Below are 13,950 nucleotides of genomic sequence, written 5' to 3'. Positions count from 1 at the left end.
GTTGACGGGAAGTCACAGAGAGCTCGTTTGTGAGCAGCATTCCGTGAATTCTGTGGTGTCCTAGCAACAGTTTTACTGTAGTGGGATTTCACAGTGCAATCGCTGAATTAACTGTGACAGCAAGGATAAGATTCTTCTCTAGTCTCTTGGGTGATGCATAGACAAATATCACGGAAAACGGATGCTTTCTGCAAATGGATAATGCTGCTTCAGTGCTTCAGAAATCCTGGGATTTGCGGAACAACTTCCTCATCCTGTACTGGCTTTGTTTGTTGTACAAACACAAGTGTAATATTGACTACTATTTTGGAGTTTTTTGTATTACTCCTTCGGTGTCACGTGATCCTTTAGAAATTATTCTAAAATGCTGATTTGGTGCTTAAGAAACTTGATTTTTATTATTATCAATGTTGAAAAGAACTTAATATTTTTGTGGAAACTGTACATTTTCAAAGGAACAGTGTTAAAAAAAAATAGAAATCTTTGTAACGTTATAAATGTCTTTACTGTCACTTTTGATTTATTGAATGCATCCTTGTTAAATTAAAATAATAATTCTTTTAAAATAAAACTATTTTGAAGAGGAATGTACACAATTTGTGCTTCTTGTCTACCATTAATGAACATTCAAATGTAAGTTAAAATCATGGATCATTATTGTGTGTTTTCATGACATTCATAAATCTGCATTAAAGTAATGGGTCAGCCAAAACTATTCCTTTATAGATAATATTTATTAATGTCATTTTGAAAGTTGTAATTCCTTGCCTACAAAAAAGAATGATTTAGCAGAAGTTTGTAAAGGAGAATTATTTAAAACTTAAATAATATATTCTTAAATAATCTGATGTATTAATAAACTAAATAAACATAAACTAATGTATTCTTGAAATCTTCTAGTACAAACCATCCCATCACTGAGTTTATATATGGCCGGTGCATTTCAAAGATCCTTTTTACTCATTTCCTCTTGAAAAGCCTGTGGCATATTCGATTCAGGGATGGTTCCTCTAATCACATTAAATGCACAATAAGATTTGTTAACGACACAATGAGATGAATTGGCATGGCGAAGCCAGATGCCTTGATAGGTCATGTGTATGGTCACCATGGTAACACAGGGTCATTGGAAAAGTGGGCCAATCATCTTCCTGTTCTCCTTGTGGCTGCTACGTGGCGAGATGCCTGTCTCTAGGATACGTTAGGTCTCATCAATGCGTCATATATAAATCCCTAGTTGCAGTAAAGGTTTGGTTATATTAAAGCAAAATGTATTGAAGATTACGCATATGAGGGTTGCATGTAAGGTTTTTTTTTTTTTTATGTGCTTAAGTTCCATAATTGAGCTTACTCAAATTGGGCATTTTTATATTCTGAATGAGCCTCTAGGGTGAAAAATTGCAGACTAAGAGCTATTCAACAGCAGTGTTATATTCTAAAAAAAAAATCTCTTTCCGCATGTTGTGCCCTTTCTGCAGTATGGGAAAATAATGTGAATACAATCTGCCTGTTCTGTAAAAGGATTATCTAGTTTCTTTTTTCAGTTTAACTCCCTGCATGTGGTAGGCTACTGCCTCAGCCTGCATTGAGTTATTCCACTGGAGGTTTTGTTTTGTTGCCTGTTTAATCACACCCATGTTCTGTGTGTTATCAGTAGATGTCTTGCAGATGCAGGCTTGTTTTTCATTATCCATATTGCTTTCGACTGAATCTAGATGCCGGGGTCTGTACTGAGGCAGACCTCGTTAGCATTAAATATGGGTTTGTATTTGTAGCAGTGAGACTGGGCAACACATAATTGGAACCCTGATTATATTTTATCTGCATCAGTATGTGTTAAACATTGTTTAAAGGGTTACGTCAGCGATTAGCATATGGCTTTTTATCAGAAGAAACCCTGGAGTATATTCGAATGATCGTGAATTTGCTTTATTGGAGCAATTTTTGGCCAGAGGCTAAAGATTACAGCCAGCAGAGGGAGCCATTTCGGCATGTTTTCAACCCGCACATGGGGGATGGGAGATCGCAATCACAGCTCAGCTCGCAGCTCCAGGCATTCATGTAAACTGAGTTATGCTAAGCAATGTAAGTGTTTTAACTGTTCAAACTAATTTCTATGAAAGTTAGCTTCCAAAGGCATGAACTGAAAACGCCCTAAACTGAATGCGCGCTGTGAAAGGGTTAGTTCACCCATCTTGGGAACACAGTTTAAGATATTTTATATTTAGTCCGACAGCGTATCTAAGTGTAGGCACACTATACTGTCCATGTCCAGAAAGGGAATAAAAACATCATCAAAGTAGTCCAGATGAGACATCAGTTAGTTAATTAGAATCTCTTGAAGCATCGAAAATGCATTTTGGTCCAAAAATAGAAAAAACTACGACCTTATTCAGCATTGTCTTCTCTTTCGTGTTTATTTTCAAACCTCAAATAAAGATTCAAACGGTCATGAATTAGCGGATTGAGTCATGATTCTGATCGCCAATGCCACGTGATTTCAGCAATTTGGCAGTTTAACACACGATCCAAATCATGAATCAATAAGCTGATTCATGACCGTTTGAATCAAGTCGTAGTTTTTGTTATTTTTGGACCAAAATGTATTTTCGATGCTTCAAGAGATTCTAATTAACTAACTGATGTCACATATGGACTACTTTGATGATGTTTTTATTCCCTTTCTGGACATGGACAGTATAGTGTGCCTACATTGAGATACGCTGTGGAACTAAGTGAAGTTTTTATTAACAAAATTTTGGGAGGAGCACGTGCAGATAATTAAACCTGACTAAACACAAGCGGAGCACGCTCATATAATTAAACCTAATTAAACACAAGTGGAGCACATCAAGCTAATCAACGATAAGAGGGGTGTATAAATACAGCTGATTTACCTTCTTTCGTTGACCATTTTCATTTTAGCATCCCTCCACCACCCCAGCTCCTCACTTGATTCTAACAAACTCTTATTAGATGTCAACTCAATCTATAATATACTCCAGTCCAGTTCTAGAGTATCTCTTTCACGGGGGGAGTACTCTGGGTTCGGGCGAAATTCTGAGCCCGGCGCCCTCCCCCGGACAGCACGCCAAATACGCATAATCTTTACTCTATTTAATTTGATGTAAGTGTGAACTAGTGAAATAAATATCTTAAACTGTGTTCCGAAGATGAACGGAGGTCAAAAACTCATTCAGCTCATTCATCACAATGAATGTAATCTGACTACTACTGCGTTTGTGCTGTGACACTCCCTCAGCGGCTAAATCACATTATATTAAACAGACACGTTCAGTTTTTATTTGTATTGTCTGTTCTCTAACTGAACTGATTTTGTGGAAAAGAACACGGTGGGGAAAGTGATCCAGTCACAGTGATTCAGTAGCGGTGGCTTTGGGAGTGGCCTCGTAGGGCAGCGAAGCATTCTGGGAATTGTAGTCTTTCATCCCAATGAGACAAAAATACATTTTCGGTCTTATCTCAGTCTAGAAAGCACCAAATTCAAAAAATAATTTCACATTTTTACTACATTAATGACCTAGTCTGACAAGCCAGACCCACATCAAGATGTTTGGTCTGGAAACTCACCATTGACAGGGCTTAATCCGAGGGGCGGGATAAACGGTTGTCTTTCAAACTCCCTCTGCACGGTGTGCACGCAGTTGAAAGATTAAACTTTCGTCGTATCCGGTCGGCAAAACTCAGAACACATCTTTCCTTTTTAAGAATGACTTCAGTGCCGCTCTTTGTTCTTTTCTCAGAGAAAAGCTTAACTCCAAGTCTTCAAGAGTCACAGTCAAAGCTGCTTCGAAAGACCGCCATTTGCCAGTTTCTGTGTTTACTAGAAGCACGCAAGCGCAACTCGGCCGTCATTATGTTAAGCTCCGCCCACCGACTCTATACAGGGAAGAGTCTAGATCATTACTGGACTGTGAGGGAAGAGTCTAGTAACTGTGCTGGGCTGTGGGGGAAGATGGCAGTCGCCTTTGGCTTGGCTTGCTCAGTTGGGGACACTAAAATTATGATCCAAGTTATTCAACTAAATATACAAATTAAATTTATGAATTAGGTCATATTTAATTCTATAAACTATCCAAATCAAACTAGCCAAATCAAATTGTGTTGCAATTTTGTCCTGTTCAACACTGTGAAGCTGCTTTGAAACAATCATCATTGTAAAAGCGCTATATAAATAAAGTTGATTGATTGATTGAAGAGTCTAGATCAATGTGCCGGGCTGTGAGGGAAGGGTCTAGATTAGGGGTCCCCAATCTCAGTCCTCGAGGGTCATTTATAGTCATTGATTAGCTGTTTCAGGTGTGTTTGATTGGGGTTGGAGCTACACTGCAGGACAGTGGCCTTCCAGGACCGAGACTGGGGACCCCTGGTCTAGATCATGGTGTTGGGCTGTGAGGAATGAGTCTAGATCATTGTGCTGAGCTGTAAGGAAAAAGTCTAGATCATTACTGGGCTGTGAGGAGAGAATCTAGTTAACTGCTGGGAGAGGTGAGATGGAATCACTGTGCTGGGCTGTGAGGAGAGGGTCTGGATCACTAGACTTTGAGAAAGGGATGAAATCACTGTGCTGGGCTGGGCAGGTCTAGGTCACTGACGGTTTGTAAGGGAAAGGTCTATATCTGACTGTCGGAAGTTATGGAGTCAATGTGCTGGGCATTGAGGGGAGGTTAGGGTTATGGCTTAGGGTTTCGTTTGGTGCGTTGTGAGGGGTGTAATGAGATGTGCTGTAAAGATTTCTGGACTAAGGGAAAGATCGGATCACTGTGCTTGGCCTGTTCATTTTTTTCAACTGTGGCTGGTCGTCCTGCTGATGGCAGCACTTTCTTTTGTGCACTGCTTTTTCTCGCTGCCTCCTCTCGTCGGCAGGCTTAACTTTGGAAAGAAAGAGTTTACCAATGCGTGAGAGAGTTAGAAAGAGTTATCTCAGAGTCAGTCATCCTTACACACTGCTGCACAATTTTTACCCCACATTCAAACTGAGGATAATTTGACCCATATTTGAATGTGTCTGGAGAATGTTTTCCTGTATTACAGTAATAGAGCTTTTATGTTCATCACTCATTCATGCCCTATTAATGACCAGACAAACACATAGGAGCAGAGTCTAACAATGCAGGATTTTCAGCCCATTCATTTTGTTTTGCTTCTGAAATTACTTGGGTGAAGTGTGCAACTTTTCAGTGCTAAAATGTCTTTTCCTGTCTCAGTTTATAGAGACTATTTTTTAAGAAAGCAATTTGCATGTTGACTTCCTGAAGAACGAATGCTTTCAAACATATTGCGATCAGACATATCATCTTCTGGTACAGTGCTGTGTATTCGGGACTATTTGTTTGGCCAATCAATGGGAAATTGGGCAAATTGACCCCACGTTTGCCCAGTGTCCTTTGTAGTTTTTAATCTGTGTTACTATATAAAAAAACATATAATACATGCACATTCTAACATATTTTTGTATCTGACACTGAGACTGATGCAAATTGCTTTGAAGCCATTATCTGCAATCAGACGAACACAAGCAGTTCATGGACTTGCAAGAATGTGAAAGCTGTAAGTGTTGAAATCTGAGGCAGGCACTACACCATAGGCTGTCTCTGTTAAACCTATCACCAGCCTGTGATGTGCCCCTGGACATAGCCAAATGCCAAACGCCCCACAATGGGTGCCATTTGGAGTCTTGACAGACTACAGAGGCCTGCTTAATCCTGCCTTGTTGTATTGTTTCGGTGGGGAAACCGGCATATTGTCTGTTTTATGTTTCGGCCTATGTCTCTCTGTCTAGTGTATCTTGTTAAATTCATTTTAGGTCTTTTGTGAAGCAAAATGTTGCAAAATATTTTGTAACTGTGACCATTCCAGTCGATAATAATGGTGTTTGGTGTCTGATGGGTCTTGTTTTTGGAATATCCATGTACATCAATGCCAGTTTTGGCATTTGGAAAATTGGTAAAATCAAAAAAATTGATAATCTGTCTCTCTTTTTTTCCTTTTTGACAGCTAATGGCACTGACAGTAAAGCTTATAAAGGAGACCGATCTCCCTGTGGCCCCTCCCGCGTCCTCCACGTCCGAAAAGTTCCCATCGAAGTGTGTGAAGCAGAGGTCATCTCACTAGGAATCCCTTTTGGCAAAGTCACCAACCTGTTGATGCTTAAAGGGAAAAACCAAGTAGGTGCTTTATTAACCCGTAAACACCTGTGCCCTATCTTTTAGCTCTATAAGCTTTCAGCAGCAAGGCTATTGGAACCTCAGCCATTTGAAAAACACTGATGGGTTTGAAATTTACCTTGTGAGATTCTCAAACCTCACGTTAGGCTTTCAAGTTGGTTTAGTGGTGGAATTTCCAGATTAAATGGCATGAATAAGATCAAAGGAAGCCAGCGTACATATTCCCACTGTTAAACCTCTGTGTGGTTCAACATGGTGTAACTAACGTGATTTTGGAAATGCTGGCATACCCTCCCCAATAAGGACAATGGTGTGAGAATTTCATTGTCTTAAGGCTGGCCCACAAAAAAAAAAATCAAAATGTGAGGGACCACAAATGACGGCCAAGAAGAAATGGCGATAATAGTGTTTGGACTGCTTTTACAGAAAATTTGTGGTAAAAAAGAAAAAAGTTTGGGAGAAAAAGTGATATGCTTCTGTCTTGCACCATCTCGTTTGATTTGTTGTCGTTCCGTACCATGCGACAATCTACAGAGTGCATGCCTGTTTGTCCTTAAGGTTCCCCTCATGCAACAAGATTTCTGATTGTAGAACATTAAACATGCTGGATATTTAGGCTTACAGCCTGACATTCATTTTATTACTCTTAACCCCACATCACAGTGCAGGAAAATCTGATCAAATAATCTAATCAAATAATTTATTTGATTATTTTATTAAATAAAAATAAAATAAAACCGAAATTGTCCAAATTATCTTGTAGTGTGTGGGCGCCAATTATCTAGTAGTGTTAAAATAAAGCCTATTAAGATTTTTTAATGACAATTAAGCATGTTCTCAGTAGCCTACTGCAGCAAAAAACTTTAATTTTATTAAGAAAAATTATTATACATAATACGTAATATTTATTTTTCTGTACATAATTTAAATTACATTTTTAAGTGCTTTTCTATAATTTCTGCTTTCATGTATTACAGTAATGGGAAAGTAACCTTTTTCCCTTTATGGTAATGATAATTTTTAAATTGTTTTAAAGATTCTTTTTTTTAAATTGTATTATAAAAATAATAATTTAGTTGGAAATGTGCATAGTTATTAAAATCTAATAAATATTAGTCTTAAAATAAGCTTCATTCTCATTATACAAAATTCAAATTCAATTATTTTATTTTGTTTTTTGGAGTGAAATATGACCCAGACATTTTTTGTCATGAGACTGACTTATAAAATCACAATATCCTAAGAAACACCACCATCAAAGAATCATTTTGTCTGTATTTTCTCCTTTCTAAGGGGATGGTGAGGACAAGGGTCCAGATCGGTTTTCACTTCATTAGTGGTAGCCAGTGATAGAAACTGAAGTGTGCATCCTTTCAAACACATCAAGGTCCATCTAATAACAGAAGCCCAGCAAAAACACAGCAGACTCCCGCTTCCACTTGAGTGCCTTTTCATATTCAAATTGAAAATGGCATATTTAGACAATAAAAGACAGGCAGACAGATTTCTAATGCCCCTGTTGCATAATTTGTTGTTTGTTGGTAGATTTGATTGGGGCTTCAAAAGATTCAGTTTATTGTTAGATTCTGCATCTATAAATCTCTCACACCTTGCTTAATGAGGTCAGAATAATTATTAAGACAAGCATCACTATTTTATTGCTCGTACTTAAGATTAGTGATTTGAACAAAACTCAAACTCAGAATATTAAACTTTCATAAGTGCAACGCAGCACTGATTATAATGACTATTTATCTCCATTTCTTTTAGTCTGCTGATTTTTATTTCGTTTGAGTGTTGCATTAAAACTGACTAAGAAAAAGTTGGATTAACTTGCACCACATATGTGCAATTAGCTGAATGATGTTGTTATCAGGACTGAGCACTTACTGTATGTCTCTTTTTGCACTACAGGCTTTTATAGAAATGGCTTCTGAAGAAGCAGCCATCACCATGGTCAACTACTACACCACAGCCACACCCCACGTCCGCAACCAGCCCGTCTACATCCAGTATTCCAACCACCGTGAACTCAAGACTGATAATCTGCCCAATCAGGGGGTGAGAATTACATGCTGTCACTCCAATCTGCACCCCCTCTGCAACCCATTTTACTACATAGTAAAATAAGCAAATAAGGTTATCCAAGGAACTATTTAAAAATGAAATTAAAAATGTTGTTTCAAATGCATGTGCCAAGTATTTAATGTCCGGTCACATTTGTCATTGCTCTGTGAAACGTATTGGGTGAAATCCAGTCCTTTCAGTAGGAATCTACATTTTTACTTGAGGGCGAATCTATGCGATCTATGCAGATTTCACTCAAATTCAACAAAGCTGGTTGGTTTGGCTGCTTGGTTTGAAAATGACTTCTGTGTGTGCTTCATCCATCTCTACACTATAGAATGTTAGACAATGGAACTATTTTGCCTACAAAATTTCGCTAATGTGACTGCACCTTTAGACATGTACTTTTAGTTATTGATTTAGTACTCCCGAAATCTCAAGTGGTGTAACAATCAGTAAAAAGTAATAAAATACTTGGTAACACTTTATTTTAGGGTTCAATTCTCGCCATTATCTAATTTCTTATTAGCATGCATATTAGTAGGATATTGGCTGTTTATTAGCATATATTAATGCTTTATTCTGCATGACCTTATTCTACATTACTACCCAATACCTAAACCTAAACGCTACAAAAACTCCCTTACTAGCTATTAATAAGCAGTAAATAAGGAGTTTAAGGCAAAAGTCACAGTGCTTTATTCACTATACTTTATTCACAGTGCTCCCCCTATTTTCCTTACACCTGGAAAACATGCAATCTTTACTCCTATTCGGACGGAATTTGTTTCTCGTGGGGTCGTAAGATATGCCTTCTTCGTTAAAGGGGCTAGTCTGGGATTTGTATTACTGTCCAAATCCAGAATGTCAGTGTTTTTCTCCCACCACCCGCATAAAAATCCCCGGCTGAGTTACCAACTACTGTTATATACTGTTTTTTGACAAACACCAAGGTCGTGTGGTAATTTAATTGCCGTCTGAATCCACATCTCTGTAGTTTTCAAGTATATATCACTTCAAAATTCACTGTTTTTTATCCTTTTTGATAACTGCCGAGCACCGTACGTTTGCATTTGCTGTAATTTGGATGCATTTTAAACAGCTATAGCCTTTTATTACTGAAATGCTGGGAAGTATTTACAAGTGCAGTATATTTCATCACCGCTCAAAAAATGAAAAGAAGAAAACCACGTTTGAAACGGGGCTACGGCAGCAATTATCCTATGTTAAAATAACCAAGCAGCATTATGTTTATCTCGTGTAAATAAGAGGCTGTATTAACTTATTTCATATTTCCATGTGGAATAAAATGACATCCTTTGTTTTGAGATCAAATACAAGACAGAAAATCATTTTAACTATAATGCACGTCTATATAGCTTTCTATTTTTTAAACAGATTTAAATAATTAAATAATATTTAGGATATTATTTTCCTATTATTAAATTAAATATGCATTTATTCTTATTATACCAAGCATATATATAGCCAGCAGCCATATCACCCTGTAGCCCAAGACTGGTTTCCCACTGAAGCTAAGCAGGGCCGAGCCTGGTCAGTACCTGGATGGGAGACCAACTGGGAAAACCAGGTAGCTGCTGGTAGAGGTGTTAGTGAGGCCAGCAGGGGGCGCTCACCCTGTGGTCTGTGTGGGTCCTAACACCCCAGTATAGTGATGGGGACACTGTACTGTCAAAGAGCACCGTCCTTCGGATGAGACGTTAAACCGAGGTCCTGACTCTCTGTGGTCGTTAAAAATCCCAGGATGTCCTTCGATAAAGAGTAGGGGTGTAACCCCGGCATCCTGGCCAAATTTGCCCACTGGCCTCTGTCCATCATGGCCTCCTAATCTTCCCCCTATCCTGATTGGCTTAATCACTCGGTCTCCTCTCCACCAATCAGCTGGTGTGTGGTGAGCGTTCTGGCGCAATATGGCTGCCGTCGCATCATCCAAGTGGATGCTGCACATTGGTGGTGTTTGAGGAGATTCCCCCTTCTATGTAAAGCGCTTTGAGTGCCTAGAAAAGCGCTATATAAATGTAATGAATTATTATTATATGACATTTTATTTACAGTATACAATCATGTTATTTACCACGTGAGCAGTGTGTTCCCAGGTGAGGAGGATCACATAACTCGCTCCTCCACTGTGAATAAATCACCATGCGAATTCGCGAAGTTTTATCACTGAGGTGGCTGGCAAATTTATTTTTTATGGACATCTACGTGAGAAACAATTACCATCTGTATAGCCAGGGCTTTATCACGGATCAGTTTCTTGTTTATACAATTTGACAACCTGAACAAACCTTGCTATGTCTTAAAATGGTAAAAAAGGTGGAAGATGCCCTACTTTGAGACTGAAAGGCCAATGAAGTTCTAGCCTATGTGTAACCCTAACCCTTTGTTTTCTTTTTTGCAAACTCAGAATGGTATATCTGCATATATAGTACCTCCTTTATACTTTTTCTTTACCCAGAGCTATTAGTTTTACAGTAGAATGTAAATTGGCTCATTACAGAGTCATTGCTTATAGTGCATTTTAGTGCCATTACAATCAGGCATACCCTCTAGCGCCGTTGAGAGATTGAGGTGTGTTTGTGTGTACTAAACTATATGAGTGGAAAGTTTGAGAAGAGTTTGGTCTGAATGTTAACTCTGCATGTCTCACTTGTAGAGGGCTCAGGCTGCTCTGCAAGCTGTCAATGCGGTGCATTCTGGGAATATGAGTCTCACCGGGACTGCGACAGCCAGTGATGGTGGACTGATGCCTGGACAAAGCCCCGTGCTTCGCATCATCGTAGAGAATCTCTATTACCCAGTGTCTCTAGAAGTGCTGCACCAGGTGAGACTACATCACACCAAAATGTTACTATTCTTTAAACAAATGGATATTTGGGAATATATCTGTTACAATGTTAGCATGCTTTTTCAATTATTACACAATGACTTGATCAATATATCAAGTAATGCCATGATGTTTATGTATGTATCAAGCAATCCCGGGGATATTTACATAGTTTGTTTGCTTGCACTATTTTCAATGTTTACTCTGTACACTTCCTACATTGTTGTCACATAAATTTACCCTTCCACAAGGACAAAGTGTCACCAAACGCTTGTGTTCAGATATTTCTCGAAGCCTTTACATGGGTCATGTGAGGCTCATGACTTGAAATCTAGATCAGAAAAGTGTTGTGAACACTGAAAAAAAATCATAAACTAGCCTGAGGTGGTTAACTGGTCTCAGTGGGTCTACACGGCTGGATTCCACTGGTCAGACTGGACTAGTTTAATGGTTTTAAAGGGGTTCTATGCACTTATAAGCTCACTGATGAGTTAAACCCACTGAACACCACCTTGGCCAGGTTAGGAGACCAGCTAAACTTGCTTAACCAGTTCAGATGAGCTGACCTTCCAGGGCTTAAACTACTCTGTTTAACATGCCTGCCTTTCATGTTCTTGTTCTCTCCTTCATTTAGATCTTCTCAAAATTCGGAACGGTCCTGAAGATCATTACCTTCACCAAGAACAACCAGTTCCAGGCCTTGCTACAATATGCAGATCCAATGAACGCACATCACGCCAAAATGGTCAGTAACCGAAATAAAACCCACAAGCTTTGTTATCTCGATGGTGGGATGAATTGGGTGGGGTGGGATGGAAAAATGGCAGGCAGCTTTAGTATACACTAGTTTAGTTCCTCTGGCTATCCATAGAGACAGATGGTTTAGCTGTGGTCATCCCTCACCAGAGCTCAGTCCCCTATAATCACCACTTCACCATCAATCATGGGGTCGCACACACCTGTCTTCCACCACCTCATTTTTGGCGCTGTCTGGTATTTTTTGGTGCGGCGCCGAAAATTTGTCAAAGCAACAGGAAGACGGCAGGAAAATCAGCTCCCAGTAGACTGCACAAATCAAGCCGCCCCTGTAATTAATATGTCACCGTTGAGGTTATCTAATGAATGCCAATGCAGCTCACCAGGGGAAAAAGAGCTAGCAAGTAATTACTCCTCTGGTCTGAGGGTGTTATCTATTGTGCGTCTGCCATGTTGCATTGCCTCCTTGCACAAAGAGAGTATTTGTTAGTTTTACAGGAGGGGTGGGGACAGGGGTCTCTTTTGAAATGGGCAATGAAGCCCCCCCTTCCTCCAGTTTAAAATTGCTGCGAAAAAAGGAAATATTGTGTGCAAATGCACCTGATTTTCTCAGCGTTTTCGCTGGAAAAGTGCAAGTTATTCTCACTTGAAGAAATGCAGAACTGCTCAAACTAGATTTATACTGCTGTAAAAAAAAAAAAGAAATTAATACTTTTATTCAACAAGGATGCATTAGATGATTAGCCTGACAAGTCAGACCCACATCAAGATGTTTGGTCTGCAAACTCACAATAGGGCTCAATCCGAGAGGCGGGATAAACGGTTGTCTTTCAAACTCCCTCTGCACGCGATAGGATAGCACTACAACCAACCAGAGCAACGAAGGTGAAACAGAGCTCGTTGATAGATTAAACATTTGCCAACATGTCCAACATAACTGAACATTAAACACTAACATAAACTAACGACATCTTTCCCTTTACTAAAAAACACAGAAAATAACACTTTAATCCCTAAATTTACTCTGCAAATGCACTTCCTTGCAAAGCATGCTGGGAACTACAGATCCACTGCCCAGTTAATTTTTTCAGCACTAATATTTCATGTAGTTTTAACACAAATGTATAACGTAAACTTCCGTTTTAAATATATTAGGTTGATTGAACACAATTAAATTAAGTTTAGACAAAATTAGATATATTTAAGTAAAGTGGACAGAATTTAAATATGGTATATTTATGAAGGGCCTGAATCATTTTTTTCAGTGTAGAAAACAGATGTTTCACAATATTACAGTTTTTACAGTATTTTTATCAAATAATTGTGGCCTTGGTGAGCAGAGAAGACTTCCTTCAAAAAAATCTTACCGATCCCAAACTTTTAAATGCTAGTATACTGTAAATAACACCACCAGGTGGGTGGTTGCCAGGGCATTTCATTGCAGTTGCCAAGGTATTCTGAGTGTCTCTATGATATTCTAGTGTGTAAATGTGACTTGGAAACCCTCATTCAGTGTAAGACTATGGTCTGCTTTTCAGAATTACTATGTCTGGTGGCTTAAAGCTATTAGCACACAGCACTTCATTCTTCAGGCCACTGTCAGCATTAGATGTGATTTGCATTTGTCATCCGGGTTTAGTTAAATGAAGTAGCTCCATGGGAGAAGTTAGTTCACATTCGCTCCATCCAGCCAAACCTGCTTCAGGCCTACACAAACAATTCAATAATGAAAATGTCGCACTGGGTTAAGAAGCAAACTCATGTTGTGTGGAGTTCTTCTTTTATAGGTTTTAAAGGTTTTGTCACTATAATGGCTAGTACTTTGGGTTAGTTCAAGGGGAGATTACTTTATATGAATATCATAATTTGTATTGCGAATATATTTTGAAGTTTAATGGTGAGTTTGTGAGTTTTATTTGATTGTTGCTTGTTATTTGTAAACCTCCCTTTTCCTCAGTGGTGACACAAACCTTGTGGCTTCTTCCATATCTTTTTTTAGTTGTTTGGCTGTCGCATACTTTAAGATATTGATTAACAGACAGAAAAACTGAGATGAGATGTTTGGGCTCCATTAAACCCTGATGTAATGAA

The 13,950-nt window shown here is 38.8% G+C and overlaps 1 protein-coding gene and 1 pseudogene across 5 annotated transcripts in view; both read left to right on the top strand.

Annotated features, from left to right (window-relative positions):
- The window catches only part of ptbp3 (polypyrimidine tract binding protein 3), an 80,415-nt gene that overhangs the window by 42,861 nt on the left and 23,604 nt on the right, over window positions 1-13,950 (top strand). For all 5 annotated transcript variants that reach the window (XM_067433929.1, XM_067433932.1, XM_067433930.1 and 2 more), the window contains 4 exons: window positions 6,019-6,188; window positions 8,103-8,249; window positions 10,933-11,100; window positions 11,738-11,848. In XM_067433929.1, the coding sequence (XP_067290030.1) occupies window positions 6,019-6,188; window positions 8,103-8,249; window positions 10,933-11,100; window positions 11,738-11,848 (596 nt within the window). The remainder of the gene's footprint in view (window positions 1-6,018; window positions 6,189-8,102; window positions 8,250-10,932; window positions 11,101-11,737; window positions 11,849-13,950) is intronic.
- On the top strand, window positions 9,743-9,859 carry LOC137063225 (5S ribosomal RNA; annotated as a pseudogene).

This window comes from Pseudorasbora parva, chromosome 23 (genome assembly GCF_024679245.1).
Source record: "Pseudorasbora parva isolate DD20220531a chromosome 23, ASM2467924v1, whole genome shotgun sequence".
In the NCBI taxonomy this organism is placed as follows: Eukaryota; Metazoa; Chordata; class Actinopteri; order Cypriniformes; family Gobionidae; genus Pseudorasbora; species Pseudorasbora parva.
This window is presented reverse-complemented; position numbering and strand designations above follow the sequence as displayed.